Source organism: Corvus hawaiiensis, chromosome 24 (genome assembly GCF_020740725.1).
Source record: "Corvus hawaiiensis isolate bCorHaw1 chromosome 24, bCorHaw1.pri.cur, whole genome shotgun sequence".
In the NCBI taxonomy this organism is placed as follows: Eukaryota; Metazoa; Chordata; class Aves; order Passeriformes; family Corvidae; genus Corvus; species Corvus hawaiiensis.
The window spans coordinates 7,686,637-7,711,946 of record NC_063236.1 but is presented as its reverse complement, the minus strand read 5'-3'; the positions used below and the strand labels follow the sequence as shown (position 1 = coordinate 7,711,946).

The 25,310-nt window shown below is 60.2% G+C and overlaps 1 protein-coding gene across 6 annotated transcripts; it reads right to left on the bottom strand.

The window, feature by feature from the left end:
- Window positions 1–383: 383 nt before the first annotated feature.
- Window positions 384–25,222, bottom strand: TEAD3 (TEA domain transcription factor 3). Of its 6 annotated transcripts, none has more exons than XM_048328204.1 (14): window positions 25,169–25,222; window positions 13,540–13,793; window positions 10,639–10,703; window positions 8,767–8,829; window positions 8,573–8,635; window positions 6,025–6,036; window positions 5,548–5,685; window positions 5,289–5,332; window positions 5,123–5,184; window positions 4,657–4,790; window positions 4,362–4,535; window positions 4,044–4,184; window positions 3,681–3,833; window positions 384–3,095 (listed from the first exon to the last, which is right to left on the bottom strand). In XM_048328204.1, exons 2-14 carry the CDS (start codon window positions 13,673–13,675, stop codon window positions 2,982–2,984), a joined length of 1,299 nt encoding a protein of 432 aa, XP_048184161.1. In that variant the 5' UTR covers window positions 13,676–13,793; window positions 25,169–25,222; the 3' UTR covers window positions 384–2,981. The 6 variants fall into 6 exon arrangements, with proteins under 6 accessions (XP_048184161.1, XP_048184158.1, XP_048184163.1 ...); XM_048328201.1 differs by having other exon boundaries at window positions 13,540–13,796; window positions 25,169–25,219; XM_048328206.1 differs by lacking the exon at window positions 8,573–8,635.
- Between the last annotated feature and the right edge of the window lie 88 nt (window positions 25,223–25,310).

Here is a 25,310-nt window from a genome sequence, read left to right as displayed (position 1 = left end):
GAAACACGTCGCCTGTGTCCCCTGCGTGTAGGACGGGGTGTGTGTAGCGAACAGCGAGCAGGGCTTGGAGGGGTGGTGGTGACTGGTGGGACAGACCGGCGCTCTGCCACCTGCTGCTGTGGGCCCCGCGTGTTCCTGAGCCCAGCGATGCTGCGGGGAAGCACAGCGGGAGCGTCTGCCATGGCCAGCCCGACCTTTCCCCACCAAACCCTGCAGTACTGATGCAAACTAGAGCAAAACACAGCTGGATGTGGCATCCTGCTACCCAGAACTGGGGTCCCAGGAGAAGCGTCACCCAGCCAAGGGGTTACATGGGACATAGCAGCTCTCACAGTCCTGGCTGCTGAAGAAAATCCCAAGAAATAAAATAGGAACTTCAGAACTGCTTGAGCCAACCCATGAACAAATAATTTTAATGGTTTTTTTTCAGCAGACCGTAGTTTTTTCGGAGCTCCACAGTCTCCTCTCTTTGAAGTTGGACAGATACAGTAAACACAACAAATATATGATACAACCCATCACAGCTGGATTAAAAAAAATACACAAAAAATATCATACATAAAAAAATGGATTTTTAACATTGTGGACTGACGCAGCTCTAAAAATGGTGATTGTAACCCTGGTAAGCTTTACAAAGTCTTTAAAAAAATAAAACAGTACTTCATGTGAAATTCATAAATACACTGGAGGAGAACGGAGGGGCTGGGGAGCAGGGGAGTTGAGAAAGTGTCTCGGATCATGACTAAACCCCGGCCAGGGCTGCTGGGGGCACCAGTCTGTGTGCGTGGGGTGCAGTGTGAGCCCTGGGCTTGGTGCAGGCAGGAGGGAGGGGGGGATGGAGGGATGGAGGCACAAACCGGTCCAGTTAACGAAGAGCTTCGTCCCCCATCAGGGCTGAGAGCGGGGCACGCCTGTGTTTTATGTGGGGGAGTTTTGAGTTTTCATTCCCAGAGTTTTTAGATCAGTGAGTGAAACAGAAGAAGAAAAAAAAAAAAAAACCCAAAACCTACGAAACAACAAACAAACATGCTACATATGAGAACTTGGCCAGAGAGCCCCAGCACAGCCCTGGGATGGTATGCCAGTGCCTGGCCTTGGATTTTTCCCTCTCTCTTTCCCCCCTGCTCCATCTGCCCTGCTCACAGCAGCCGCCTCAGTCCAGTCCCACCATTGAGCCCTTGGCCTGGCACAGGGCCAGGGTGGCTCTGCCCTGTCCCACAGGGATGGGTGGCTTTTCCCAGCAGCAAGAGGTCAAAGTCCCCATGCCTCACAGGACACGTGGCATCAAGGTGGCAGCCAAGGCACTCTCCTGAGCTCTGGGGCTGTTCCTGCTCCTTGCACTGGCAACACTGAGCCTAAACCTGCCCTGTCCCCCTCCCTAAGGGGCTGCAGTGCCCCTCAAAAACACTCCTACCCTCCTTCCCCCTGCCTTCACTCCCCTGACAACATGAGAAACCCATTCAGACCTGGCCACCTCGGGCTCCCTGTCCCTCTGCCAGCCTCCTGCCACCCTGCTCCCTGCCACCTCTGTCCCTCTGTGACCCTCCTGCACTCTGGGGATGCTTTCCCCAGACTCTGCCCTTGCAGCCTCAGGACTGGGCACGCTGCCTTTGCTTACTTTGGGCTGCAGCCACAAAAATACCTCCAAGCTGGCCCAGTCTCTTATCCTGGCATCCCTCCTGTTCCCTGTCCCCTGTCTGTCTCTGTCCTCTCTGTCCCGAACTCTGCCCACTGACAGCTTGGCCCTGCATTGCTCAATATGTTTTTCCCTGCACAAGTCACCTCCCTGGCCACCTCCCACAGGATGCAGGCAAGCGGACGGAGCAGTCTGGAACAGTCATCGCAGAAAAAAGGCAAAAAAAAGGTGAAGGAACAACAAAAAAACAAAGAAACAAGGAAAATGTACATATGCAAAGTAAATCAGGCAAATCTGCCCTCACTGCTCTCTACTCCTGACTCCTCAGCAAGCAACCACAGTGGGGACACTGAGCCTGGGCCACCCCTAAGTGCAATTCCTGAAAGCGCACGCAGAGCTCAGGGGATCCCACACAAAACCCAGCCAGAGATGGAGACATCCCAAACCTTTCCCTAAACAAGACACTTCCCGTGCAGGGTGGGAGGGGAGCACCTGGGCACTGCAGAGGGTCATCAGCCTGATTACAAGCATGGTGTCTTTTTAAAAAGCACTTTAATTAAAAAAAAAAGGGGGAAAAAAGGAGCCATAAAACGCCATGGTTTGCATTGTCGATGCCCTCATGCCTTCACTGCCACTGGGCATAGAGAAGGAGCATCCCTAGGGAGGTGGCAGTGTCCCCTCCTCCATTCTGCCCTGCCCTGCTCCTGCCCTGCACATCTGTCCCCACAGCCCCCTGGGCTGTGCCACGCGCTGCCAACGCCGCTGTCGCTGCCATGCCCATCGGTGTCGGACCAGACCTGGCACGGTGCTACATCCTCCTGACCATCAGTGCTCGCTCCTCTCCACTCAGGACCGGGGCCACTTCTGAGCGAGGGCGGGGGTGAAAGGAGGGAGGAGTCATTCTCTGCTCCGACGTCCCGCTGCCGCTGCTGCTGCTGCGGCTGCTGCCGCTGCTGCTGCTGCCGCTGCTGCTGCTGCCGCTGCTGGTGGCACGGTGGGGTCCTGGCCTTCATCAGCAACACCGAGGGCTGGTCTCTCCCTCTCCAGCGCCGGATGTGGGTTTCCTTTCTCCCTACGCTTCCTTTCCCATTCTTCTTCTTCCTTTTTTTTTTTTTTTTTTTGGTAATTTTAGTTATTTATTTAAAAAAAAAAAAAAGAAACTGTTCCTAAGTAGAAAACATCTGCGATCACAAGTCAGTCTTTTTTGGCTATTGTTTTTCTTCCTCCTCCTTCTCCTTCTGTCTTCAAATGGTTTCTCGCAAGGCAACAGGCACGAGTGGCTTTTCTGCACGGCCTTCTCCCTCCCCTGCACGCCCCTCGTGCCCCTGCCTGTCCCCAAGGGCCCCTAGTCCTTGACCAACTTGTACACGTGGTGCTGGGCGCCGTGCTCGCTGGTGGAGACCTCGAAAACGAAGGCAATGCAGAGCAAGGTTTCCTGGGTATCCCTGTTCGTAACAACCTGCAGCAGGAGCAGAATGTGTCAGGGGAGTGCTGTGCCCATGGACAGATGCTGTTATCTGGGGGAGGTTGCATGGGCTCAGGCAAAGCCACTTTGCACCATGAGAAAATCTGCTACCCATTATTTGTAGGGTCACACAGGCAGTAGCACAGCCAATTTAATGGCATTAATTGCCAGTTTAATTGCAATTTAACTACCCAGTTTTGGGGAAGTTGCACAGGCTCAGGAACAGCCTGAACTGCACCACCAAAAATTTGTTTGGGGGAGGCTGCATTGGCTCAGGCACAGCTACTGCATTTGCACCACCAAAAACTGCTACCCATTATTTGGGTAATTTTGGTGAAGCCAAACAGTCAGGCACAGCCAATTTAATTGCACCATGAAAATTTTGCTCCCCGTTATCCAGTAGATTTGTCCAGGCTTGGGCACAGCCCCTTTGTTTGCACCACCAAGATCTGCTCCCTGGAATTCAGGGGCTGTGTGGGCTCAGGCACAGCCAGGTGTGTGTGGGGCCAGCAGGGTTGATGCAAGTGCGGGCTCCACGCTCCTGGTGGGACACACCCCCTAGAAAAAGAGGGGAGGTACCTGCAGGATGGTGAAATTCTCCAGGACACTGTTCATCATGTACTTCTCCGGGAGGTGCTTGAGTTTGTGGATGAAGTTGATCATGTACTCGCACATGGGAGACCGGTGGATGCGGTAGACGAAGCGGCCGTTCTCCAGCCGTGCATACTCCGTCTGCAGGGGACAGCCAGGGTGAGTAGGGTGAGCAGCTGTCCCATGGGTGGTGGTGGCCAACTGGGACAGGGCTGTGTCCTCTCCACTCCACCCATAAACATGCTACAGGCACCCATGTATCCTACACCCAGCTCCGGGACTTTCTCCATCCCAGGACCTGCCATGGACCAACTCCCACCCCTGCCTGATGCAGTGGGGCATGGAACTCACCTCCACCTTCTCCACGACCTGCTTCCCAAAGGAGCACACCTTGGTGGAGACTGTGATGGTCATGTTCTCTGCACTGCTGTACTGGCTGCTGACACCATAGAAGGTCCCTGGCCCGTCCTGGATTGTGCTGTTCAGATCCGCCTGGAGAGAGGAGAGGGTCCCATGAGGCCCCACCGCACCCAGCCCTCCATGGGGATGAGGGACACCAGCTTTCAGAGCTGCCCAGGACGCTCCCACTCTGCCAGCGGAGTGCCCGAACCACAATGAGCCTGCAGCTCGAGGAAGACCCTCCTCACCCTAACCCTCCCGGCAGCATACCCAAAATTTGACGAGGAAGAAGGAGTTCTGGGGCCCACGCTCATAGAGCTCCTTGAGGCCGCCTTTCTTCTCAGGAAACTTGTCGTAGATCTGGCGGATGTCCACAGCCTCCAGCAGCGGGTCGCTGTACGAGGGGTTCGTCTGGCCGATGTGCACGAAGAGGTGTTTGCTGTACTGTAGGGAGCGGGGTGGGGACAGCAGCAGGAGAGGTCAGGCAAGAGCAAGATGCCACCAGGCACGGGGATGGACGGGCACCATCCCACGCGGGTGGTGGGCATGCGGAGGGGACCGTTACCGTTTCGGCATCCCGGGGCACCTCCATGAAGGCGGAGTACTCGAGGAGCCGGAGCTTGGCGGAGGCGATGGTGCGGTCCTGCCAGACCGGCACGGCCGAGGCAGCTGGCGGGAGCGGAGCCAGGGGCTCGTAACCTGGGGCAGGGGGAGTGACATGGGGGTGGAGGGGCAGCCAGGAAATGGGGTGAGCCCCCCCTGCAATGCTGCTGTCCCCACTGCATCCCCCACCCTCCTGTATCGCTCTGTATCGGCTAAAACATGGGATGTACTGAGTGGAAAGGGACTGGAGGGGACCCAGCTGGGAGCAGCACAGTCCTGCTCACTGTGGAGCTTTTTGCTGGATTTAAATTCAGGCTTTTCCCCCAGTAGGGCTGGGGAGGAGACACAGTGGGTGGGAGGGGACAGAGGACAAATATGACCTGGCAGGGGCACGGGGTCCCCTCCAAGGGGGTAAGGACATGACTTACTGGCTAGTGATGGAGGCATGGGTGGCTGGATGGGGTAAGCTGGTTGTGCAAACGGTTTAATGCTGGAAAGGAAAAAGCATCATCAGGTTACCAAGCCCGGGACGCTCCAGCCCCTTGCCAAGGTGGGGTCTTGCCTGGTGCCAGGTGTGGAGGGGTCTGTACTTACTCCTGAGAGGGTCCAGGCTGTCCTGGGATAGGCCCACTCCAAAACTGGGGAAACAGCACAGGGAAGAGTCAGTGGCTTCTGACTCTTCCCCACTCCCAAAATTTCCCTCCTCACCTGCTGCAAACAGCAGGGAGCCCCTGCATTGCCACCACGGCTGAGAACGGCTGTTGATCATCTCCCCCTGCCCCCTGTGTGGCTCATGGTGTCCCCACCACCCTGGGGTGTCCCTGTGGGGGGGGGGGTGTGGGACTGTCCTCACCCTGGGGGCAGCAGAGAAGACGGCCTGAGGAAGAGGAGGGGGGGGGCTGAGCTTGTTCTGCAGGACGCTGGCCGACACAATCTGCGCCGAGGACATGGAAGCCATGCTCTGCAGAGCCTTATCCTTCGAGACCTGGTCCTGAGGGGAAAAGGGGGGACAGGAGGGAAGCGGGGTTACACGGGCACACTGAGTTCCCTCAATCCGAGCGTGCCTGACAGGTTTTCCAAAGCCAGCAGCCAATCCCACAGCCCAGCCGAGGGACCGGTGCAGAGTGATCCCCCCACCCCCTCTCAAATGTTAATTAACATTTGAAGCTTGCCAATATCCTCTGGGCAAAAGGTGATGGGTCTGGGAAATGTCCCGCTGCTGGTGGCCCTCCCCGCCTTGGCGATGATTCGAAGGGTTTTTAGCCTCTCTACTGGAGAGGGCAAAATGCAATGGGGAACAAAAGGAATTTCAGATTCAAGCTCAACTTACCAAGTTCATGGCCTGTCCGCAAAAGAAAGGGAAAAAAAATGGTTAGAGTGTCATGGGAGCCTTTGGGTGCTCTGTACATCCCCCCGTAGTCGGTGTCAGCTGGGGCAGAGTTCATTTTCTCCACAGCACAGCCACGGGGTGGCTGTGAAGTGCTGTGACGAGAATTAACTCTACCCCAGCTGAAACCAGCACAGCTGGGTACCCCCCACCCTGGCTCACCACCACAGCCCGACATGGGCAGTGAACCCCTTGACCTGGCTGGTCACCGGGGGATGCACATGGTGGCCACTGATGCCCAGGCTTAATCCCACCAGGAATGGGATGCCAAAGCCCCCCCATCCACTCTTTTAAGGGGCCACTGTGGTGAGCCAGGCCTGTGCCTTTCTTGGCTTTTTAATATCCTCTACATGGCTCTCTAGTGCTTGCAGCCAGGGCATGCAGAGGAAGAGCTGCTGGGATGCCCTGGGACATGGGCACCAACTGCCCCACAGGCACTGCAAGAAAAACCCCGAGCACAACCCTCCCGTGATATAGGAGACCAATTGTTTTTCCTTTCCCCTTTTGCTCCACAGCACTGCTGGGCAGGAGCTCCAGGGCTCCCAGGTTTTGCCCGGAGCAGGGCTGCTCCTCCACTCGCACTGCTAGGACACGTTCATGCTGGTCCCAGTGCACGCCCTCTGCTTTCCCTCTGAACCTTCCCCAGGGATCAATGCTTCATTTATTTTCACCTGGGGCAGGGCAGGAGGGCGGGCGTGCAGCCACACGCCGGGAGCACGAACACGCACACGACTGCAGCTCAAAAACACAGATACTGCTCACAGAGTGAGTTTTCATCCCACAGGACAGTGCTGGGTGAGGGCAGGGGGCTGCCTGCACTGATCTCCAGAAGGGATGTTCTCTGTCCCCGGAGTATTGCTCAGGGGGATCTCTGCCCTGGCTGCTCCCTGACAGAATCCTGCAGGCAGCATGGCTGGGGATGGAGAGCACAGCCATGGACCCCTGCCTCCAACTCCCCCTTGCTCTGCACTGTGCCACGTGGCAAGGAAAGATTTTATTTTATTTTATTTTATTTTATTTTATTTTATTTTATTTTATTTTTATTCTATTTTGTAAAGGCTTCTGCTGTTGTTGAACCTGTTGCCCCCCTCACTTCCCTGACTGCCCCTCTTGGGCTGGAGATTGGGTTTAAGACATACAAGCCCAAAGGAGCATCCCAAAATAGTTTTGGGTGCTCTCTCCTGGCTTCTCCTAGCAGACCAAACCCGTCTGGCTGCGGGAGCCCTTCTGGCATCCTGCTCATGGGGCACTGGGGTCCCTGCTGAAAGGCTTTGGGGGGCACATCTCGGTGGGCTCCCAGGCAGCATGAGCTGGAGTTTGTTAAAGCTTTGAGGATGAAAACACTCCAGCTCTGACAGTGCCCCTTGCTGCCAACTCTGCCAGCCTCAGTGATGGAGATGGACACAGCACCCAGGACAGGGGGAGCTGGTGATGCTTTTGGGACCTCAAGGTCAGCAGGCTGAAAGATTTTCTGGGCTCCCACTCACACAGCAAGGCAGAAAATCAGCCCTGGAGCTACCCAAGGAGATGTTCCCTGGTGTGATGGTGCAGAGATGAACTCAGGCACCTTGCAGGAGCTGGCTGTCCCCAGTGGGTGGCTGTGCAGTGGGGACTTCTCTGTCCCCCAGCTTGCACCATGTGGGTCCAACCCAAGCAGGGCTTGGTCCTTTGGTGATGCCCCCAGCCCTGCCCATGCCTTCCCATCATCACCCTCCCCACTGCCACCACAAAGCTTGGTGGGAACAGTTATGGAAAGGTTAGTCGGGCTCCAGTTAGGAGAAAGGAAGGAAGGACGGAAAGAAAAGAAAAGCCAACCAGAAAAGAGAGAGAGAATGATCCATTTTTTTTCTCACTTGGCTCCCTTGGCTCCTGGCAATGCTGTGCCCCCGTCCCCAGCAGCATGGCCCCACCTGGACCTGCTGCCACTCACACCCCTGGGGTGCCCCTGGGCTGTACTCACACCCTGGTGCATCACAAGCCACCGGGCTGGCAGCCTGCAGGGACCCCTGGGGCCCCCCTGCTTCTGTCCACATCCCACTGGCACCTGTTCTGAGCTGGGTCAGGTCTCAGTTGTGGAGGGCTTTGCACACCTTGAACCTCACTTTGCCTCACTGGCTACCCTGGGGAGGCCCTTCTCCTCGTGGGAGAGCCCCTGATGGCCCAAAAGAGGGGGCAGCCCTCATGCATCACCATAGGAGGGTTTAAACCCACATCTCCCCATGGCAGAGTCCTTGCCTGGATGCAAAGAGGGGATTTGGCACCCACATTCACCCTCCTGGAAGAAAGAGAAGGGCTCTGCTGTCCCTCCTTGCACTTCTCTCTGGGCATCCCACGATGATGCCTGTAAAAACCATCTGATCCAAGGAGCCAAGTGAGGGGGAAGAAAAAAAAACACCAAAAAAAGAGAGGTAAAACAGGAAAGCAAGCAGCACACCACAGAGCCCAGTGCGTTAGTCGTCAGCAGGCGGGGGCCAGGCGAGGCAGGGCGTACCTTCAGCTTGGACTGAATCTCACGAGATTTCCGTCGGGCAAGAACCTGCAAGTGGCTAGAGACCTGCAGAGAGAGAGCAGAAGGAGAGAGGGAACAGCAGAGCCGTCAACCAGAGGAAAGGAGGAGGAAGGAGAGGGGCTGCCCATGCTCACAGAGACACCGCCGCGGACACCTGGGCAAGGGCGTCAACGTACCTTGATGCCAACCTGGTACTCCCGCACCTTCTTCCGAGCTAGAACCTGTATGTGGCTGGACACCTAGCGCCCGCCACGCCGTTCGGAAAGGAAAACACAGAGAGCGTGAAGATACGTTCCCCCCGCAGGGCGGGATGCTGTCCCCGGGGGAGGGAGTGTGGAGAAACGCGGGAGCATTTTGGCTGCTCCTGGAGATGCTGAGGGTCCTGCACCTGCCAAGAGCTGGAGGAAGGAAAATTGCAGGGGGGGCCCCGGTGCTGGTTGATGCTGGTTTGTGCCCTCCCCAGCTGGGGTGAAGCTCCTTGGTGTAAAGCTGCTGTAGTTGAGGGGGTCCTCACTGACCATCTCTTGGGGACAGACGGACAGGCCCTGCCAGCCCCTGTGAGCACCACAAGCTGAAAATACAGCCTGGCAGGTGTGAGGTGCCCCGGGTTGCTCGGTGGGGCCTGAGGGTCCAGGAGGGACTGGCACATTGCCCCAGGGCTCCTGCTGATTGTGCATGTAGGAAAGGTGAGAAAGGTTGGGGGTTTGTGTCCAAGCCCCTATAAGAGCAAGATCTAAAGAAGATCTGATGGGGGTTAAAGGGGCTGATGTCCAGGCAGGAAAGGCACAACATGGCTGCAGGGCTACCCACAGGAAGGGTGGGCATCCATGCACCCACAGGGCTTCAGAGCCGACTTTGGCAAGAACTTTCTCCCACCAGTGCCAGGCTGTCCATGAGGAGACACCAGGCTGTCCAGGAGATGACTGCACAGAGGGATCAGTGCCATGTGTGCTCTCTCCCATGCCTTTCCCAAGTCCCCCAGAGCATTGCATCCTTCCCCCATGAAGGGGGGGCCAGCTAAGTCTTTAAACCAGAAATGAAGTGCTGCTTGGCACTGGTCTGAACACAAAACCGGTGTCCAGATCCCGGCCCCTCTCCTTCCAGCATAAGTCCTGGAGGAGTGACCCCTTCAGTGTCTGGGGACCAGCATCCCTCTCTTGTGAGGACTCGTGGCATGGGACGGTCCCAGAATCAGTGTCCCAAACCCAACCATCTCCCTGAGGTGGGAGATGCTCCCAAGCATCCAAAGCCACCGGCTCTGCCGGGACAGGTGGCCTGGCTCCCGGCTGGGGGCCACCACGAGCGGAGGGAAGAGCCACTGGCCACATGACAAAGGGACGTGTCCCATCGAGGGCTGCAGCAGCCCACTCCTGAGACAGGTTTGGTGCAGCAAGGGCTTGCAGGGAGCTCTGTGTGCTCCCGCCCTGTCAGCATCGCTGCCTGTGCTCTGCCTGCATCCCTGCCTGCCCCAGCATCCAACTGGGCTGGGCAGTGAGAGCAGGGTAAGGGCTCTGTGGTATCTCCAGCCCCACCAGGACCAGCACCACAGCTCCACACCGCCGGTCCCTGGATCCCTGGCTGGGATGGGGATGCCTTGCTCTCAGCCCACGGGGTTTGGAGTGCCTTTGCTGTGGCACCTGGCACAAGTGGCATAAAGCCTGGCAAGGGGCAGAGATAGGAACAGTCCCCAGATCCAGGAGGCGCAACAGAGAGACCCACGCAGACACAGACACACTGCCCAGACAGTTTGAGGGCTCCTGTCACCCGCAGGGTGACCCCAACCAGGTGGGGGGGGCTTGGTGCTGTCTACCCCCCACACTCCCAGTTTCCAGGCATCCTGGGAGAGAGGAAACCCCAGGGGTTTTGTGCTCACAGGCGAAGCTCCTCGCAGAGGATGGGGGAACCTGCTGGCAGCAGCAGGGGCTTGAGGAAGGGACACAGAGGACGAGCGATGCAGCCGGACATCCGCTTCCCCTCGGGCTTACCTGGCACCGCCTCCCACCCCGCCCCGAGCCCACCCCAGGAGAAAAAGCAGAGCAACGCCTCACCTGCTTCCTCGTCCGTGTCTTCCCCGTTCGCAGCTTGATGTAGCGGGCGATCAGCTCGTTACGACCTGCGGGCAGAGCCTGGGGTCAGCCTCGGCACACGAGGGGCATCGGCCCCGAAACCCCCGCCGCCCCCCGGCCTGGCGAGGGAGGCGCTGCCAGGAGGTGGCGCTGACGCGACAGTGCCGGGGCGACCTCGGCGACACGGGGGTGGCCAGGGCAGGGCGCCCACCCCGCGCCCCCCACCCCGCTGCGTTACCAGCCCCGGGGCTCACACGGAGGTGACAGTCACCGGGGACCCCCACCACAGCGGTGCCTCAAACCACTGACCCCCTCAAAACCTATCCCAGCCGGAGCCCCCCACCAGAGCCAACGAAGCCGCTCCGGGCAGCCGTGCCCGCGGGGGTCCCGGGCTGCCCCCCCCGGCACCCCGCTTCCCGTTCACAAGCTGTGCTGGCCTCTCCACCAGTATTTCCTAACGTCCTGGTCTAATTCGAAGCAGAAGTTGCTTTTGCGCCACATTTCAGGGGCCAGCTGTGGCCAATCTACGTTCGAACGTCAGAGCAGCTGGGAGCTTTCTTCTCCCGGCCCCGGCCCCCCCGGCCCCCGCCGCCGCCCCCCCGCGCACGGGGGCAGCCAGGCACGCCAGATTTATTTTAATGGACCAGATGGTCGCGGTTGGAACTTGTCGAAATGCCCTTGGAGCGGGTTTCGGCTTTAAAAGAATAAAAAAAAAAAAAATCCCTTAAAAAAAAAAAATACGCTCCCCCCCCTCTCCTCTTCCACCCCGCTTGGCCCCCTCCCAGCCCCACAGCAACTGGGCCCTCCTGGGGGGACACACACATGGGGACAGACAGGGCCAGGTGCCACGCAGAGACAGCTGCCCCTTGGGGGTGCCCGCGCCAGGCAGGAGCTGGTGGGTGGGTGACAGTGGGGGTACCCCTTGCACAGCCAGCATGGCACCCTGGTGGCACCCTGAAGCGCTGAGCACAGCTCCCACCCCTCCTGGCTCCCACCCCGGGCTGGCTCCCTCATTAGCACCTAGCAGGGGCCAGGTCTTAAAGGGTGTCCTTTAAGCCCAGGTGAGATGACACCAGCAGCAGGGTGCTGGCAGGAGGGACCCTGCTGCTGAGCCCCACTTTGGGGGTACACCTTCGCCATCCCCCTTCGCATGCCCTGCTCTTCAGTCCCATCCTCTCTTCCCTGTACCCTGCCCGTGGGGAAGAAATATGGGGAAAAAAATACAGGAAAGAAATGTGGGTGCTTTCCTGGACTCGGCCCTAATGCCCAGCACCCAGAGGCAGCATCGCCTGCACCCATCCTGCCTCACCATGTCCAAAGCTGCACCCTCACAGCCATCCCTGTGCCCACGTGCCCTGCCCCTTGTCCCTTTCCCTGTGATTCATCTGGACCGTGCCATTCCCTCTGAGAGGGCATGTCCTCCTCCAAATTACCACATTCCCCAAATTCCTCTCCCCTGACACCACCACGTGAACCAGTTGGACAGGCTGGGTTAAAAATAACCCGTCCAGCAGCCGAGTGTAGCAAGGCCCAGTGTGCCCGTGCTGGGTCCTGCCTCCCCAGCTCCCACCTGCTTTGCCACCCCCGCAGTGCTGGCACCAGTGTGACATGGGCTGCCACGGCCACGGGCACCCGTGGAACCCCCAAAAAGAGGGGTGGTGAGGGAGAGCAGAGGCACTGGCACACCATTGTGCTGCATGCTGGCATTGCCTGTGCTGCCAATGCCCCTGGTACGCTCGGTAATGCCAGCCAGGGGTCCTGGGGGTCCCAGTGGGGAGGTGCTGGGGAAGGTGGGGGGAGATGAAAGGCGGCCGGCAGGGGCTGCTGCCTCTTTAAGCAGCTGCCAGATGTCTCTGAAAGGCTGGAAAAACCGGTTGGGGCGTGCTTCGAAGGGCCAGGCTCCCGGCGGCACTTCAGCTATTCCCGAAGAAATCCAAAAAATGCACACGCTTGGGAAGCCCTGTGCTCCCCCGCCTCCCCCTCACCCCGCTCCTCCACCAGCCCCGATGCCGTGGGTTGGGGGCCCTGGCAAATGAGGTGGCACAGGTAGCTGGCATGGGTGTAGGGACAGTGGCATGGTGCTGTCCAGAAAATCTTGTCCCTGTTGTCCCTCTCTGCTGGCACTGGGTGAGCCATTGCTGTGACAGCAGCATCCTGGGCAGGTGTATTTTAGAGGCTGGGGATAGAGATGCCAGCCCTGGTCCTGTCATCACCATGGGGTGATGGTAATATGGCAGCCTGCTCCTGACTTTGAAGTCACTCGCCCTTGGGGGTGACATCATGGGATGTGGAGGGGACGAGGAACCAGTCCCTACCCAGGCAGGGATAGGGAGTTTTCAGAGACACCAAAACTGAGGCTGACACCTCCAAAATCATCACCCCAGCGGGGCTGACCAGCCCTGCTGCCACCAATGAAGTCACCAAAAACTGAGCTGGGCACAGGTGGCTCAGGGTGGGTGGGTGGCTCTTGCCACAGGGTGCTCTGGCCACCAGGTCCGGTTGGGGAAGGTTTGGGGAGGGATGCAGAGGCACAGGGGAGTAGGAGGGCTGGGGCTGCCCCGGCCCCGCAGTCCCGCGCCCGCTCCCTGCCCGCGCCCGCTCCCTGCCCGACGGCTTCACCAAACCAGTCGGTCCGGCAGGGCCGAGAGAGGGAGGGAGCGGGAGGGAGAGCCAGAGCAGAGGGAGGGGACGCAGGTCACTGCCACCTCCCCACTCCAGCTCTGGGATGAACCCGGGCCAGCTGCTTTCGGGGTTGGGGGATGCTCGAGGGCGATGCCCCAGCGTGGGTTTGGGGCAGGAGGTTTCACTTCAGCCCTCGCTCCCCGTCCTGGCCGGCGGCGCGGTGCCTGTGCCCGGTGCCTCCATCCCGGCCCCGTCACTCACCGTACATCTTGCCCTCATCTGAGAGGATGATTTTCCGCCGGCCGCAGGGTGGGTAGATCGCCAGCGCCTCCTGGAAGCTCTGCTCGATGTCTGGACTCCACACACCCTCGGCATCATTGTCCAGACTCTTGTCCATGCCGTCCTGGCCATCTTCCCGCCCCTCCCCGGGGCTGCCGCTGGCGTTCCAGCTGTTGGACGCTATGGTGCTGGCTGCTCTGGGCTCCGACCCCGAGCCCCCACGGACACGCGACAACCTGCTGGGACACAGGGGACACCTGTCAGACCCAGAAACCCTTGCTGGGGGCATGGGGTGCAGTGGCAGCACGGGGCCAGGTCTATTCCTGGCCCTGTTCCCACTTGCACCCAGAGCAGCATCTCATTGTAGGGCATCAGACACACAAACAGGCTTTCCTTGGGGGCAGAGCATGATTTCTACGAGTACCCCCAAATCCAAGTCACAAGTGACCACCCAAGGTCCACCCAAATAAAGCTTGGGAAGGAAACTGCCCCAGCTACTGTATTATCCATACAAGGAACTTGAGCACATGGTGTTTATGGCTGACACCTCGGGACAGGATGGCAGCAGCCCCACAGCCCGTGAACCCTGACCCTGCACCAGTACCCACTGCCAAACAGCAGTCTCTTTGGGCAAGCTGGCCCAAAAAACACCCCTAGGCCCCAAAATCCCGGCTCCACCATGCCTGGCAAACTCAGAGCTGGGATTTGAAGGGAGATGCTGAGCGGCTCCAAGCCAGACCCCACTAATGGGAACCAGGTGGCCAGAGCCATCCAGCAGCCCTTCCCCTGGTACCAGGAGAGGCCCCCCACCCTGAGGATGCTCAGCTGGGGCCCCGGACCCTCCCCAGCTGGTGGATGATGCTGGGGAGCCTTCAATCCTCCTCCTCTTCCTCCTGCTCTCGCCCAGCTCCCAGCGCAGCGTTTCAGTGTTTTGCAATAACATGTTTGGCGGCAGCTGCCGGCGGTGGGAGCGGAGAGGTGTCTCCTGCGCCGCCGCGCTTCCCGGACGGGCTGGGAGTGTACAAAGGTCTCCGGCACAGACATCTCCTTTTAAAGGAACTGCTGAGCCCGCTGGCTCAAGTGCGCTGCGAGGCCTTGCTGCCTTTTTTTTTTTTTTTTTTCCTTTTATAAAAAAAGAAACTTTGCCCCCCCATCCCTCTCTCTCCCTCGTCGCGATGTGATGTCAGCCCCTCCGGTCCCGCCGCCCGTCCCTGCCCGCGTCCCCCCCGCCGCCGCTCCCCCTCTTGCTGAGCACTGTGGCCAAATAAGGAGAACTGGATTGTAGGATCGAGCCAGCCGGCCAAGGGAGGGATGGCGGCAGCGGTGCCGGACGGGCCAGCGGCACCCCGGCTGTGCCTGCTGCTGGGGGCTCCCTGGGGCAGCCCCTGGCACGGATGCAGGGTCCAAACCCAGCAGGGTATTGGGGATGGCAGGGCAGAGGAACACCGGGACCAGGCACTGCACAGGGACGGCGAGGGTGGCATATGGGGACAGGCCCAGGGGGACCCTCACTCCCCCCTGCAGCCCAGCAAGCGCATCAGGGCTCTGTCCCAGTGGGGCAGCTACACTGGGGGTGCAACTGCCTTGGTACTGAACCCTGGCTACTTCACAGCAGCCCAAGACCCCCTGGCAGACCAGGACCCCCAGACATGGGGGAACTTGAGACTCCTCAGCTTCTGCAGCAGCCCAAGACCCAGCAGCACTCAAAAACTTCAATGGTTTCAGACCCCACAGCAGCCCCGTGGCAGCCCCAGGCCCCTCAGCACTGTGGCACTCAGGAGCCCCCAGTCTCGAAATACCTCAGTGGTCAGCGACCCTGCAGCCTGTGCCAGCCCAGGACCCAGCAGCATCCCGGGGCCCCACAGCACCACAGGGCTGTCATCAGCTCACCCTAGCAGGGGAAAGCCCCAAGAGCTGGTGCCGGAGGATGACTTTACAGGGACTCACCAGACCCCCTGCCCTCCCCAGCTGATGTTTTGGGGGCCAAGGGGAAAGCTATAGGGCTGAGAGCAAAACCACGGGGCTGGCTGCACCACTGCAGGCAGCGTGCCCGGTGCCCTGGGTCCCTGTGCCAGGCACTGCCTGCACAGGCAGAATGACGGCTGACCCCACACCGTGCCTGCAGCACATGTATCCCCCTCCCTTGGAAGTCCCCAGCCCCCTCCCACCCCACTCCCCCTCCAGCAGGGAAATCCCAGCCCAGCCTTTTCAGGGAAGCTGGGAGAGGAGGGAGGGTGATGCTGGGGCCCCGGCCAAGGTGCGAGGAAGCAGCTCCTCCTTCTTCTCCTCCTCCTCCTGCTCCACCGAACCTGCTTTTGGCCAGGCGAAGACATTGGATTTCCTGGAGGGAGGGTGCAAGCACCGCGCTGACGCAAGGCACGGCCGAGTGCCGCTCCACCCTGCCCTTACAAAACACCAACAAGAGCAGCAATTAGGGAACCGGCACGGCTGGACGGCCTGCGGAGACCGTGGCCAGACCTGCTCAGGGCAGGGAAGGGGACCGGACCTGCCAGAAAACGTCACTGGCTCCTGCCTCCCAGCTGCTCCCCAGGGACCAGGGCAGGAAGACCACCCCTCCCACAGTACATCTCTGCAGGGTTTGGGGATCCCAGGACCACTGACCCACATCCCCAGGGGATGCTTGCCCACTGTGATGATGCTCACCACCCATGAGCAGGGATGATCACTGACACCCACGCCACGTCCCCACATCCAGCTCACTCGCCCCTTGAATTTGTGGCGGGGACGCACTCCAGCCCACAGCTTTATAGGGTAATGGAGGGGGCTGCACACTTGTGAGGTCCCCCAGTGGACACGGTGCCCACAGCAGGCAGGGGAGGATGCCTCCAGGGCAGCCCTTCTTATCTCCCTGCGAGGTCAAGGCTGCCCAGGAGACCGGGACGGTGTTCCCACGGCTCCCAGAGCTCGGCCCCAGCACCACGTGCGGGGGACGTGAGGGAAACCTGGGGCTTGAGCAGGCAGCAGGGGAGAGCTGCTGGGAGAGCTGCCTGGGGCTGGGGACCCTGCTAGAGCAATGAGAAACCTCTTTAAACCCTGCAAAAGCAAAGGGGGCTGCAAAGAAGAAAGGATGCCTGAGAGATGGGTGTTTTGTGGCAGGTGAGGGAAGGAAATACTTTGGAGGCAGCATCTGCAGTCAGAGAAGCACCGTGGGCATCCTGCGAGTGTCAAAAGCCAGGAGCAAGGTGCTGCTGGATCCAGCACAACCAGCTGTGATAGGGATCGGGTCAGGGACGTGCAGGGTGGCACAGGGGAGAGCACTTGGGGCTGGGAGTACAGGGACACCACGACATGGGCAGAGGTGCCTGTCACCCCCACAATGCCCATGCGCACCCAGTCCTCATCCTTGTCCCATGCTGCTGAGCTGGGAGACAGCATATTCCTCCTTCCCAGCATGGTCAGCCCCAAAAGCATCATCCCGTCTGGTGTTCCATGAGGCGCAGCCCCAGCAGCCCTTGCACTGCCCCTTGTGTCTCACCCAAACTGGGACGGGGGTGGTGGCTGTTGTCACAGCATCTCCTCAAACCACCTGGACTGGAGGGCATGGTCACCAGCACTCGCTTCACAAGGGGGATGGCAGCACAGCATGTCCCCAGCTGGCACTGCCCAGAGGGACAAGGTGTGGGGCAGAGCAGCCCCAAGGACCCCTTCTTACCTGGGGCAGAGCAGCCCATGGAGTGGGACAGTGGGACAAAAAGACTCTGCAAAGGTGCTGGGGACACTGCGGAGGCAAAGAACCCTGCAAAGACAGGGAGAGGGGTCCAGCTGCATCCTGGCTCCATCCTGCCTCTCCATGCAGAGGGCCCAGGGCAATCCAGCCCTTCTCCCTCCCCCCTGCACGCAGACCCCACAGAAAAAGGATAAAAGTTCATGACAAGCCTGGGCAGGATCAGCACAGAGCAGCTCAGCCTCGCACCGGCTCAGTGCCGCCCGCGCCAGCCCTGTGGGGGAACATGAGGCTGCTATCACCCCCTCCCCATCACCAGACTGATGGCACCCATGCTCCGGAGGCGAGGGGAACACGAGTCCCCATCCTCCCTAGCACTGAGCATGCAGCCCCTGCCAGGGACTGCTCTCTGAGACCCCAAAGCCAAGGCTCTAGGGCACCCCAGCTCCTGCGTGTCCTGGCACATTGGGGCTCAGGGGGAGCCAATAAATCTGTATCAGCTGGGGCCCTGATGCAGGCAGTGATATGCAGGCAGGCAGAGGCTTTCGTTAATGCGCCCCTTGTTTCAGGCAGGGGAGTGCTGGCTGGGGGCTGTGTTGCTGCTCCTGCCTCTCCCCACCTGGTGACATGGCTGGGAGGAATGCTGCCCACACGGTCACACAGCCACCAGCTCTGCAGAGCCCCTCGAAGGAAACCCAAAAGCTGTGGAGCTCCTGGGGGACACCAGCAAGACCACAACACACCGGAGAAGATGTTGCCCTGTCTGTCCGCTGCAGTGCACAGAGCGGGATGCTCTTGGCTCTGCCAAGGATGACCCTGCAGCTCTTCACAGGAGCCCCACATCCCTGGCATCTTGCCCAGGGACCCTTTAGGAACACCGTGCCTCATTCCCGCAGGGAAACACCATCCTGTTTGGCACATGGCTGTCCCAGGGACAACCAGAGCTCACCGAGGCGGGTGGCAGGGCCGAGCAGGACGCGGCGCGGCAGGAGGGCGGTGAAAGGAGGTTTGTTTACATTGCGCTCCTCTTCCAAACAGCTCTCAGGCTGCGGTGAGGGATTCCCTGGCTCGTGGAGGGAAGGGTGGCCATCCTGCTCTCTCCCACCCAGGTTTGCACCTCCTGACTGGCCACATCTTCTCCAAAGGGTCCCCTGGCACAATCTGGGGACCCAGGTGGTGGCAGAGCCCCCAGTGCACCAGGCCAGCTCCCCGTGAGACAGCCCAACTAATTTCCTCCCCTCTATCACTTCCTGTCCCTTCCGGCTTGGCGGGCAGCTCAGGAAGCAATCGGAGCGAGGAAACCGCAGGAAGCCACGTGGCAGCATCCCACCAGGGGCTGAAGAACTGCCAGGGCTGCCCCAGGCTCTCCATGACCCCCCAGCTCCAGCTGGACCCCCACAGCCAAAGGATCCCCTAGCTCCCAGCAAAGCCCTGAGCCTCCACCTGGCAGAGATGTGGCTGGTCCTCGCCCAGCGGTGCGAGGCTGAGGGATGCTCAGACCCCTCATCCCAGAGGGCTGTGGATGAACAAAGAGAAAATGTGAGCGATTTGCTCCCAAAATATTTGGGCAGAGAGGAGGAAGAGGATGAGGCAAACCCAGGGCACAGCTCCCTCCTAACGGCAGAATCACGGGCATCCAAACCAACCCCTCCATCCTCTCCTCTCCCCCCAGTCCTGGCAGGATGGCAGAGCTGGGTTTCGGCTTCTGGAGGACCTGAGCCGGTTTTGCTCGAGTCTTCAGGCTCAGGACCCGAGGGCAGAGGACAGACGGACACTGTAACCCAGCGTGCCTCCCTGGCCCAATTACGCTGCCCTGCCCAGCCAGGACGGGGCGTTTCACCCAGCAGCGCATAAATAGAAAGCTTTTAGAGCATTAATTGCTCTCTGTGTTATGAAACGAGCTGGATGGAAACAACAGGGTTGGAGTTGCCTGCTGGGGATGGGCCACCCCCATGCCGTCCCGTGACACCCCCAGTACTGGTGGCCCATGGCACAGCCAGTGCTGGGCACAGCACCCACTGGGGACCGCTGAATTCGCCAAAATACATCCATCCCAGGATGTCTCCCCCTGAACATCCCCTGTAGATGAGCTTGGAGTGGCCAACGAGTCTTGAGTCCTCAGGGACTCCCAGCTTGTCCTAAGGGGAAGCCAAGGGTCCCTGGTGTTAGGGGAACACTGGGAAGCCTGGGCCAGGCAGTTGTGTGCCTGCAGTGGGACAGTGTCCTACCACTGGGGCCAGCCAGGCATCCCAGGGACCCCACCAGCCCTCTGTCCTGCTCCTGGGAGGAGAAATACCTCTGCAGAAGAGCTCCAGGTGCTGCTGACCCCATTTTGTGCCATTGCAGCAGGGCCAGGGAAAACATCTGCCAGGGGACTCTACCAGGCAAGGAGGAGGAGGAGAAGAAGGAGGAAGGCTGCAATGAATTTCACACCTGCCCCCAGCTGCCTCCGCCCCTGTGAAACCCAAGCCTGGCCAGGCAGCAGCTGTACCCACTGCCTGCGCTGTGGCACCCGCTGGAGCCGAGGGTTAGCACTGACTGCCACATTCACAGCTCCCAACCCGAGAAACCCCATGGGATGAGGTGTGTGAGAACTGACTGGGGGGGATCGGCTCCTGAGACACCGGGCAGGGCGGCTGTCAGGCATTACCACCCCAGCCAAGACACAGAGATGTCCCTGGCTGCCAGGGTCTGGCACAGAATGTGACACAGCACTGTCACCTGGCCACTGTCACCCCTGTGAGGGGACACGCTTCCCTGCCCTCCTGCAAGGAGCTCAGAAGCTCGAAGCAGTGCCCAGCTGAGGTCCTGCAGGAGCTGCGAGAGCAGATACAGGCTGCCCTGCACAAACCCCATCAGTGACTTATTCCCAGAAAGGGATATTTTGATTTTACTGCCACCACCCCAGACAGTCCCAGCGAGCAAATCCTTGTGCATGCCAGGAGCGTGCTGGGAGTCCACGGCAGCTCAGCGCCTTCTCCCAGCATCTCTCACCACTGCCCAAGCCGAGAGCTGGAGACGGGCACAGCGACTCCAGCTCCTGCAGATTGAAAAATTGCTCTGGAATCCTTGGGGAGGAAAACTGCTAAAAATACATGAAGGCAGTATTCTTGGTAAAAGAAGGAGCTCCAGCAAGGAGCATGGCCCAAGAGCGCCAGAGAGCCCAGCACAGTGTGTTAGACCCCTGCCCAGCACACTGATGTCCAAACACCACAGCTGGACCCTGACAACTCTGCAGTGCCACCCAGGCAAGGCTGCGAGGGGACACAGCAGCCACCCCATGCAAGAACTGGAGCCCGAACTTATGCCACAGTTGGGCACAGGTGCTGGCAAGCACGAAAGCAGAACCCTGCCCAACTCATCTGCCAAGCGCGCGGGCACAAAGCCGGGCAGGGAAAACCAGGGTCTTAGACCAGACCTTCTCTCCCGGACTGTGAAGCGCCCAGATCTTCCTGCTAATAAAAACCCGACGCTCGGTTGGGTCGGGAGCTCGCATGCCTGCGTGCGGGTGTGCTTCTTCCTAAACCCGAATTGCCTAAGCCGGCGGGGGGGAGGCAGGAGCTGGCTGCCTCTGGGGGAAGGGCGGGCGGCGAGGAGCTGGCATGGGAACGGCAGCCCATCCTCCACGCACCCGCGCCGCTCCGCGTCTGTAAACTTTGAACATCTTCCGGAGAGAAGTTAGTGGCTATTGTGAACAGCTGGATCTAATTTTACGAGGAGCGAGGAGGAGACAGTTGTGGGGAAATAATAAGGCTTGGCGCTCCCAGGCGAGGATCCCCGAGCCCGGCCAGCCTTCCTGCCTCCACCGCACTCCGCCGGGGGAGCGCTGGCGAGACGGTCACGAAGAAACTGAGGCACGGAGCAGCGCGGGGCTCACCCGCCTCCTGGAAATGCACACCGGGAATCCGAGGCTTTGCCCCTGTGTGTTTCCCCGGACCCACCGCCCCTCCAGCAGCCAGGGCATCGCCGGGCGCATGGCTCTTCCTCAGAGCAGAAAACTGGGCTGCCAGCGCAAGGCCTCCTTGCCAGCCCACGGCAGCATCTCCACAGCCAGGGTCACCCAGTGCTCACTCTCGGTGCTCGTGGGCACCGCGGTGCGAGTGCGACACCTCCCTCCAGCCGGCTGCTTCCCATGAGGCTCTGCCCACCTCCTAAAATTAGCTGCAGCCCTGCTGTCCCCTCCCCGGCCACCCCCCGCAGCCCGCGGAGCTCTGCCAGCACACGCTCCGGGTCCGTCCCGATCCCCCGGCAGCAAAGGGGGAAGGGGATCAAGCAGCCTCCTCCATCACTCACACCTCGCCTGCCACCCGCCAGCCAGCTCTGCCCGGGAGCAGCGCAGCCCCGCAGTCACCTCTGTGCCTCTGGCTCGCAGGAGAGTGCCCGAGGGCGAGCTCTGGGTCGCCTCTATAGAGCAGAGACCCAGCACAGCTTGTGACACACCCAGTGCCCCGCTGGGAGGTGGCAGCGGTGGGCACGCTGGGTTTCGGTGCTGCTGTTGTCTCATGGCAGCATAATGGGGGACGCTGCGGGCATTGGAGCATCACATCTGCTTGGGACCGGATGGGGGGACGTGCTCCATCGGGATTTGCGCTGCCAGGATGGGATGCGCCTCCTTCGATCAGTATTTCCCCGAATCCTTTGCCCACAGGATCAGCTGTGCCAGTGTAGAGCCCTGCGTGAACACTGTCACCACAAGGCCACCGTCTGCCAGCCCCAAGAGTGAGACCATGGGGTTCACGGCCTGTCACCTCCAAAGGGCCCAGCCACATGTGCTCATCAGAAAACGCTGCCACAAACTGCACGGGGGAGCCTGAAATGGCACCAGCACCGCATGACCCCCTGCTCCCACCGCCACGGCCAGCGAGTGGCTGACCCGGCACCACGAGGAGGTTTTCCCGGGGCCCCTCGCTCCCATTTCGCAGGCGGGGAAAACTGAAGCAGCGGGAGCTGCAGCAGCAAGTCCAGACCCGCAGCAGGATCCGGACGTGCGTTATCGCGGGGGGGCCGCTCCTGCCGCGTGCCCGCTGCAGGCTGGTGCGGGGCATGGCCCCGCTGGCTCACCCCATCATTACCTTCTCTCCCTCCCTCCCTCCAAAAAAACATTTCATAAGTCGCCACGTGACAGTGGCAATAGCGAACGCCCATGCGCTTCAGGTGTCTGCCCCAACCACAACACGCAGGTGCCTGGGCTCGGCCGCCGCGGCTCCCAGCCTGGCCCCGACCCCAAATAACACCTTGGACAAACAGCTGAGAAGGTCAGGGCATGGCCCGGCCACTTGGCAAATCCCCCGTGGATGGAAGCTCCCAAAATCAGGGGTAGTTGGTTGTACCACATCCACCAACGGCGCTCAAGGGGATGTAAACACTGCGGCTGTCCCAGCAGCCCCTTGCCATAACCATCAAGGATTTAATGAGACAGGGAAGCTCCTAGAGATGGGACAATTTTTGGAAAGCATCCGTCCAGTTCAGTGATGGATGGAGAGATTCCAACCTCACAAAGAGCCTCAGGATAGCTCTTGTCACACAAATCCCAGCAGCACCCTTGGTTAGGGCTTTGCAGCCCCTTCTCCCCTCTTTCCCTCCATTTTCCACTCCCACAGACAGAAGTAGAGGTACTAACGCAGGAAAACACATTTCTCCCCCCACAAACAGCCCAGAATTGCCCATTTATGCCCTTTCTGGCTGCTGCATGCCTGCACCCAGTCTCACCACCGAGCTCACCTGCCACCAGCCTCGTGCTCTCTGTGTGTTTGATGGGAGCTGCGCGGTTACTTGCTTTTTAATACATTAATTACAGCTGATTACCGCTGCCACCCCCACCTCCTCAGTGCCACGACCTGCTCACACACCGCCGGGAAAAGGCTCCTTCCTTCGGCACAGTGCCAGGGCCACCGGGACTCGCCTCCCAACCCACTTGGTGGTGGCAAGATGGGGATTAAATGGCGATTAAAAGGAGATGCTGTTTCTGATATCATGATAAACAGCCACCGCATGTCATGGCAAATGACATGGATTGCAAGTCCCTTTATTGATGGAGCTGGAGGATTCTGCTTTGCAGGGAAGGGATGTTAGATGTGGGACAACTGCTGGAGGGTTAGGCTGTCCAAAATGCCCCAGTTGAAACATCTCCCTACTTTGAGCTGCACCCCAATGTTGCAGTCATCTCAGGCAGGATGGGACTCCTTGAGATACCTGGGTGCCGTTCATAGAAGGCAGCTGGACCCGCTGCTTTCAAAGGGTTATTCCTGCCAGAAAAGCCATTGTGGTGCCAGCCACATGCCCGCTGTGGGGAGGCAGCTGGGTGCTCGAGGTCCCTGGGGATGGAAATGTCCCCCTGTGCCACCCAGCTGTGAGGAGCTGCTCACCCCACAGCCATCTGCAGCCTCTTCCCATGGGAATGCTGACCCTGTAACACCCTAAGAGGGCCAAATCCAGTGCCTTCTCCCCACGGGACAGTCATGCTCGTCCTCTCTGGTGGGGAAGTGCTGGGGCACTGCCACAGTGACCATCATCTGCCCTGTCACCAGGGTCCCAGCCCCGCTACCTGCTTCTCTCCCAGCTTCACCACTGAGTGACTTTGGTGAGCCCTCACCCCTCGCCCGCTTTGGGGACCCTCTTCCTCCCATTCTTGGGAGAAATGACCCCCAAGGGGTGTGGGCTGTGGGGCCACCAAGGTGCCAGGGCCAGTGGGTGCATGGGGAGCTCATCAGCCTGGCAAACCCCAATTCTCCACTCAGCATCACGAGCGCTACAATATCGGGGGGAGGTTCGCAGCCTGGCTGGCAGGGCCCCCCAGGGTGGCCGGGCACTGCCAATGCCCTGACTCACGACACGCACGTACCCGCGCGGGGTAAAGCGATAGGAGGGGAGAGAGGATGCCGGAGCCCAAAATACCCTGGCGTGCCTGACACAGGAGATTATCGCTTCGCTGATGGGATGATCGCCCAGCCCAGCTTGTCCCGGCTCCCTGCAAAGCACCAAAACCCCCCAAAACCTCTGTCCTCACCTTTCCCCCTGCCACCCCATGCCAACCACACAACAGTAGTGAGTGGCTGCAGGGTGCCCGCCACTCTAGCAGGGCCACTGGTACCATTTCCAGCTGGTTTCTCCCCAAACTTGGTTTTTTCCCAGTCAATAGAAGTCGAACGCATTGTATAGGGCCTGAGCGGTTTCAGGGGGTTGGAGGTGGGTGGCTCTGCGAGGGCTTGGCCGTATTTTCCTTCCAAGGGGGTTAAGGGGAAAGAAAACAACACCAAACCCAAGGAGGGTGTAAAAATAAAATAATAATAATAATAATAAAGATGACACACTGCTGAAAATTATACATCTAATTGCCGCCTTGTTAGCAATGCACCCCTATGACGAGGCACAAAGTGTTTAGCATACAGTCAGTGTATGCTCATCCCCTACATGCGTGTGACACACATGTAGCGTGACACGCGGGTGACCCCGCACCTCACCCGGGACCCTCCCGCGCCGCTTCCCCGGGGGGCTTCGGCCGGGGCGGGCTATCCCCGCCCGTAACGTCCGGCGCCCGCCCCGAACGCTCCCGACGTGCGGGCACAAGGCCCCTTTGTCACCCCGGGGATGCGCCGCGGGGAGACTCGGCGGGGACCGGTGCGGGGGCAGCGCAGCCCGTACGGGGCGGGAGCCCGGGGACCCGACGGGGGGGGAGTGAAAACAGCCCGACTGTGCCCTCCCCCCACGCACACACCCCATCGGGGGGCGTCGGGGGGAGCCCCGGGGGGAGGCACCGAGCTGCCGGCCGGGGGGGGACGAGGGCTGGTGCGACCCCGCCGCCCCCCGCCATCCGCCGGGGCTCGGTGCAGGCGGAGGGCTGCGGGCCGGGAGGAAGGAGGGGCTGGAGGAGGAGGAGGAGGAGGCGGAGGAAGGGGGGTTGGGAGTCTCTTCCCGGCGAGCGCTTACCTGCTCCGTGCTCCGGAGGGGCTGGGCCGGCCGCGGGTGCCGGGAGCGGGGCCGGGGCCGGGGCCGGAGCGGGGCCGGGGCCGGGCCGGGCCGGGGCGGGCGGCAGGAATGCGGGGAGCGCGGCGGGCTCCCGGGTCCGCGC

Bases quoted from the DNA above. Each gene is read 5' to 3' on its own strand.
- TEAD3 (XM_048328204.1), bottom strand. From the start codon at position 13,675: ATGGACAAGAGTCTGGACAATGATGCCGAGGGTGTGTGGAGTCCAGAC. The intron at 4,791-5,122 runs GTAAGTCATGTC...CCCCTGCCCCAG, and splicing joins CATGCCTCCATCACTAGCCA to GTTACGAGCCCCTGGCTCCG. The intron at 4,185-4,361 runs GTATGCTGCCGG...TCCTCTCTCCAG, and splicing joins TCTTCCTCGTCAAATTTTGG to GCGGATCTGAACAGCACAAT.